Source organism: Drosophila persimilis, unplaced genomic scaffold, assembly GCF_003286085.1.
Source record: "Drosophila persimilis strain 14011-0111.01,24,50 unplaced genomic scaffold, DperRS2 tig00001613-arrow-arrow-pilon, whole genome shotgun sequence".
Classification (NCBI taxonomy): domain Eukaryota; kingdom Metazoa; phylum Arthropoda; class Insecta; order Diptera; family Drosophilidae; genus Drosophila; species Drosophila persimilis.
The window spans coordinates 35577-42277 of NW_020825534.1; the positions used below are offsets into that span (position 1 = coordinate 35577).

Here is a 6701-nt window from a genome sequence, read left to right on the forward strand (position 1 = left end):
GTCTCTTGAATGACGTTTTCAAAACTACTCTCTGCTGAATGCTGAGTATTTATGTCTGATTCTGATTCTGTCTGGTCGACATCACTATCTGTCATATGATTTATTTTAATGCGAGATAAAGCGTCCGCTACTACGTTAGTTGAGCCTGGCTTATAAATGATTTTTGGTGTGAAACTTTCTATGAAGTAATACCAACGTTTCAACATTTGGATGTTGAAATCATAATGTTGTTCTATAGTTTTTGAAAATATTATTATATCGTCCATATAGACGTGACAAGTTTTCCCAACTTGTTCTCTAAGTATATCGTCCATTGCCCTTTGGAAAATTCTGGGAGCGTTCGTCAATCCCATAGGCATTCTTAGAAATTCATATTTGCCGTTATTTATGGAAAAAGATGTTTTTTCAATATCTGATTCCCTCATTAAATCTGATAGAAACCTGACTCTAGATCAATGGCCGAGAAATACTTACCTAAATTGGCAAGGTAATGGTGTTTTCATTAAGTTTCTTAACGTCTATTACTAATCTATGTTTAGGAGTTCCGTCCTCGTTTACTCCCTTCTTTGGTACTACTATTACCGGTGAATTATATGGGCTTTTACTAGGTCTGATTATACCTTCATCTAACATTTTACTTATTTCGTTATTAACGAAATCGTTAACCGAATAAGCGTATGGATACTGCTTGCCATATACCGGTCTATCATGTTCAGTGTTAATCTCTCCTTTTATATCCGTTCTGAACGGTAACTGTAAATTTATATTGGCATGGTCTTCTTCGATGATAGATACCATTTTCTCTCTGAGATTTTCTAAATTGTCCTCTTTGTAGGTTATTGCGTTATACAATTTCATTTTTTTCAATTCAGAATTTGCATAACTTTGTATGTCGGATATTTCTACGACGGCGCGTTCAGGATTTTGGCATCCCAAACTTTTAAATTGTTCATTGTCGGATAATTCAACGACGGATAATTCAATTCACGACAAAGAGTGCGTGCGAGAGAGACAGAAAATCAGTCTGAGCGTGACGTCGGGCGCTGCGTAGCCAATGCAAATTGATTTGTTCCTTTTGGCTATAAAAATTATCTGATCTGATCCAGACTCAGCAATCTGATAGATATGGCCATTCTCTATGATTCTGCGTTTTTAGTTTTCTCGAATCTGCAATATTGTGGATGCAACAGATTCTCGTCCTTTGTGGGGTCGGAAGGGGGTGGGGCGAAATTCTGAGATATACGTTTTATAGTGACATCTTAAAGGAGAGTGTGTACCAAATTTGGTTACTCTAGCCTTAATAGTCTCTGAGATTTGTGGTTGCCTCAGATTTTCGTCCTTTGCGGGGGCGGAAGAGGGTGTGGCGAAATTTTGACACAAAACGGTCAAGGTCCGATATCACAGGAGTGTGGATACCAAATTTGGTTGCTCTAGCTCTTATGGGTTCTGAGATCCTTGAACATATTTTGCAATTGGCAAAACCGACCATGAAACCTGTGTGTTAGAGTGAGACAGAGCGAGAAAGAGTGAAATTGTTTTCGTGATTCTGGCTGTAATAATTATACGATCTGGTTCAGATTTTGCACTCTAGAAGATATAGTCATCTTCTACGATTCTGCGTTTTTAGTTTTTTCGTATCGTCGAAATTGTGGATGCCATAGATTTTCGCCCTTTGTGGGGGCGGAAGTGGGCGGGGCAAAGTTTTGATCCTTTTTGGACGACGCGGCACCAGGCGCGTCGAGGTGTACACGGCCACGGTGATGGACACCATGGCCGAAAGGATTATGATCGCTCTCGTCGTGGCCGTCATGTCCTTTGCGGCGCCCAAGTTTATCATAGCTCGGGTGCTGGACTCGCGCCTGGTGGGCACCATGGTTGTGACGGCCCTGGTCTTTGAGCTGATCGCCATAACTTGGATCTACGGAGCCAAGAACATCTACACCGATCTGGAGTTCTCCATCGGTCGGCCCATTTTCAAGGTCTGGATGTTTCTTTGGGTCACATGTCCGGCCGTTCTGACGGGCATCCTCGTCTGGTGGTGTGCCGACGACGACCAGTATGATCTGCTGGCGGAGTACCTGCCGCGCTGGGCTCCCATACTGTTCGTCCTGGCCGTGATCCTCATCATTGCCTGCATCCAGATCTTCCGCCAAGTGGAGTACAACTTCTTCGGCATGATCTGTGAAGCCTCCAAGCCGGCCAAGGAGTGGGGTCCCGCAGATCCCCTGGCCCGTCACTCATGGAAGCAATGGCGCTCTGTCTGCCAGGACACGGGCCGGCGGGACTTCACCCTGCGCCGACGCGGCACTCGCGACTACACGCACTCCATCAAAAAGGGGCAGTACTCGGGTGCCCAGAAATACGGCGTCCAGAACGGCGGGCAGACGCAGACACCGATGCACCAGCCCCACTGGAAATCCTCCACCCCGGGCAACAGTTCGCCCAACTACAGCGGCTCCATGTTCGGGGACTCAGCCATCGAGGAGGACATCAGCGTGGACAAGTTTCCGGGCATCACGCAACAGCAGTATGTGCCATTCCAAGCCAATGATGCCAAGCCGATGAGGTACTCTCAGCGGATGCGCCAGACGGCCCAGCCCCAGACCCTGACACGGCTGCCTCCACCGACACCGGCGGGGGGTACCACAGTGGAGAAGCACAGCGAGGTAGTCTACATCCGGCGCCTATCCGATGGAGGCACCGGCTCCGGCCACGCCACCCGCATCGAGATTTCGCCCTCCAACGAATCCATCACATACGGGAACGGCAAGACCAACAACAACTCGGCCTTGGCCATGTCCAGGAATCCGCTGGGCCGTTCCACGGGCTGCCTAGTACCCAGCCAGCCGCCACCACCGCCCAGAGTCCATATCAAGCGGTCGGCCAGCTCAGTGGTCAATGTAAACGGCAAGCTGCCACCGCCGACATCCGCCGCGGCCGGGGATCACATTTGCTGGCGGAAGTTCAACGTCAATCCAGAAGAGTATTCCACGGAACTGTGAACCGAAGGACGGAAGCGCAAGGAGCGCATGGAGAGGAGGAGAAAACGAAGCATTCACATTCAAAAAGACTTGTTGCATCCAAAAGAAACGTATCTGTATCTGTAAGCTGTACGAGTATTGCATCTGAAGCACAGACCTATCGATAAGCTACGAATAACGAATTATGCCCATATGCAAAGTGTATCTTCTAGTTCCGAACTGTACATAGTGAAAGAGCAGAGCATTCCTAGATATAGTTCTACGATCTAGTTCCTTAGCGTAAGTCGAGAAAATTCCGTTGTCATTACCCATCTGGAAAGGAAAGTAGAGGAGGAGTAACTGGAGTAGATCAGCACTGGTCTACACATAGTCTAAGCACTTGATATGTAACCAATTTACCATTATAGCCTACATTTTTTTTTTTGCCTGAACGAGAAGATAATCCTTTTGTTAGTGAGTAATCTGAGTGCCTGAAAACATGAATTATGAATTAATAGCTCTATGTAGAATCCTATACCTAGACTCAGTTCTTAGTTAGTTCTTAGTCTGACACAATATCCTAAGAATCGGAGCAACGCGCCTGGCTGTGTTGCCTTCGATGTTAAGTTAATTGAGAACACAACGATGTCGAAAGCGATCTTATATAATAAATGGTACGTTTAGTAAATTATGATTCTCTGTGTGTCCCATCTTTTGGCATCCCAAATATCAAAGTTCGCGTCCATTAATTGATGCTAAGTTTAGAGCCCAGCCAGCACACTTTTACTTAAATATTTCAGCCATAAATCGGAGGAGAACCAGAATCTTAATTAGCATAAATGCTCGAACATGATCGGTGGTTCGTGTCTGGGTCCTAAGATATATGTTCTTCTGGTTCCTTGCGCTATAAATTTTGGCTAAACAATTGCACATTTTTCTAAACGGCCAACCAGATGTCGGACAAGTGAACTTCCTGCGAATGGCAATTCCAATAGCTCTATAAATGCCGCTTAATATGCAGACTAATTTATGACGATGATCGCAAACGAAACTGTACGACGACAATCGATGGATAGAGCGAGACAGAGCGAGAAAGAGTGAAATTGTTTTCGTGATTCTGGCTGTAATAATTATACGATCTGATTCAGATTTTGCGCTCTAGAAGATATAGTCATCTTCTACGATTCTGCGATTTTAGTTTTTTCGTATCGTCGAAATTGTGGATGCCATAGATTTTCGCCCTTTGTGGGGGCGGAAGTGGGCGGGGCAAAGTTTTGAAATATTTTTGGAGCAGTGACATATCACAGAAGTCTGGATCCAAAACATCGTTGCTCTAGCTCTTATAGTCTTTGAGCATTAGGCGCTGAAGGGGACGGACAGACGGACAGACAGACATAACTCAATCGACTCGGCTATTGATGCTGATCAAGAATATATATACTTTATGGGGTCGGAAACGATTCCTTCTGGACGTTACACACATCCACTTTTCGTATTGTCTACGATATTTTTGCCTGAAACTAATATGGCACCATCCTGAATGATGTCTATTTCTTTGTTTTTTTCCCTCTTTTTAGTGCAGTTGGCTTTAAAGCCATTAAGAAAATTGGTGAAACAGGTCTTCTTTAAATTTATTTGTGCGTAATTGTTAAAAGTTTCACTTTTAAAATTATTCATTAAATAGTATTTCTCCTTACATTCACAAACTTTTTCACTTATAACTAACATTCCATCATTTTGTGAGATGGCTCTTGCATGGTAAAACTTGCAAATATCTTTAATTTGAGGATATTTTATGTAAATGATTATTAAATCTGCATTTCGAATTATTTTAACCGTTGCAATGTCCAGCAGATCAGACAGTTCAACAGGATGTTTTTCATGCTTATTAATGTCCTCTATTTCGTTTTTATTTAAAATTTTTGTATTGAAAATGTTTACTTTTAAGAGGGTTATGGTATCAACTAAATTTAGTAGGTCAAAAGTTATTAATTTTAAACGATGCTTTCTCAGTATCGTTTCTTCATTGAAGATGACATTTTTTAATGAATTTGATAGCAATTCAATTTCGTTGAAAAATTTGGAATTTATTACAAGTTGTTTATTATTATTTTCAGTTAATTCATTTACTTTATTTTGTATTTTCAAAAAGTCGTCATGATCAGGGCTGCCTGCTATCCATTTCCAAATGGTACCTAATTCATTAATTCCCCTTTCATTCCGTTTTGGAACTAATTCTGAAATCATTAATTTTAATAGACTTAAGTCCATTGATATTTCCCACTCATCGTCTGAATTAATTGATTTGTTGACATATTTGGATTCTTTATCAATTATCTCTCTATAAAAACTCAAATTAGTAATATAGAAAAGTTCAGCGTATGTTTCATAAGTGTAAACGTCTCTGTCGTCTTTGAGCAATAGATAGTCACTATGCGTATAGTCAATTACTTCCGAAGTCGTCAAAAGTCAGTATAAGTATATTCGCATACATTTTCTGGAAAAAATATATATTTGATGTTATCTTTATGTATAATTCTGTTTCTATTGTTGATTATAATTTTATTCGGTCGATTTTCCTTAACTACCTGCTTTTTGTATCGGGATTGAAGTTTATTTCTTTCCCCGAATTTCTTTTCATAAACTACTTCTCCTATTTTATAATCTTTTTCTCTTCTTTCTTTGTTATGTAGCTTAAGCATTTTGGTCTGAGCTTCCTTAAGTAATATTGGATTATGTTTGTGTTCTATTTTGTTATACAATATGTCATATGGCATTTGATTGGTCGTTGAATGTATCGTCAGGTTATATTTCAGTGCCGCCCTTATTATTATTTCTGAATAATCTGTTAGATTTAGTTCATCCTTGATGCACCGCGCTATTTCTGTTAGTGTGGAATGTACCCTTTCTACCTGACCATTTGAGGTGCTGTGTCTTCCCAGACATAATGAATAGTTAAGTTACTTCTTTGTATGAATGATCTAAATTGTGCTGAAGTAAAGCTTGGTTCGTTGTCAGTCATTAATGATGTTGCTAACGGAAAGTGTTGCAAAACTTCCATTACCTTATATTCAATGTTTAATTTACTTTGAATTTCCTTGACCACCAAGTATTTGGAATAAGAATCTATACAAGTTATGAATGTTAGGTTTTGGGCATAGTATATGTCTAAGTGTAATTGATCTCCTTCTTTTGATGGAATGGGAGCTTCCCCAATTGGAATTTTTACAGGGTATCTGTGATATTTGTTTTTGTTACAGATCTCACAATTTTTTATATATTCTTTTAATTTTTTGTGCAGGTTTGGCCAATAATACAACTTAGTTATTTGTTTGTAATTTTCGTCTAGTCCTCTATGGGCTCTGCAATGTGTTTCTTCTATAATTATAGCTTTATCTTCTGAATTTACTACATCTTGGAGGAACTTTCTCGTGAAGAGAAATTTATTTATGAAGTTTTCCTTTAGCTTATTTTGGATAAGGTATAAATCTTCTAAAGTGCAGTGTATTCCTGTGGTTAAGTGAGGCTGAATAAATTCTTTTAAAATGATTAGCAGATTGTCAACCGTATCAAATTCAATAATATGTCGGGTATTTTCATAAACTCTTACTAACTCATGAACTGTGAATCTCCCTTGCGCTAATAGTAGCTGCTGTTTAAATTGGTTTAGAGGCTTGCTAGTCTCTTGAATGACGTTTTCAAAACTACTCTCTGCTGAATGCTGAGTATTTATGTCTGATT

At 40.5% G+C, this 6701-nt stretch overlaps 1 protein-coding gene across 1 annotated transcript; it reads left to right on the top strand.

Annotated features, from left to right (window-relative positions):
- Window positions 1-1784: 1784 nt before the first annotated feature.
- Window positions 1785-3385, top strand: LOC113567056. The gene has a single exon (XM_026994255.1). The coding sequence runs from the start codon at window positions 1785-1787 to the stop codon at window positions 3000-3002; it is 1218 nt and encodes a 405-aa protein (XP_026850056.1). The 3' UTR covers window positions 3003-3385.
- The last annotated feature ends 3316 nt before the right edge of the window (window positions 3386-6701 follow it).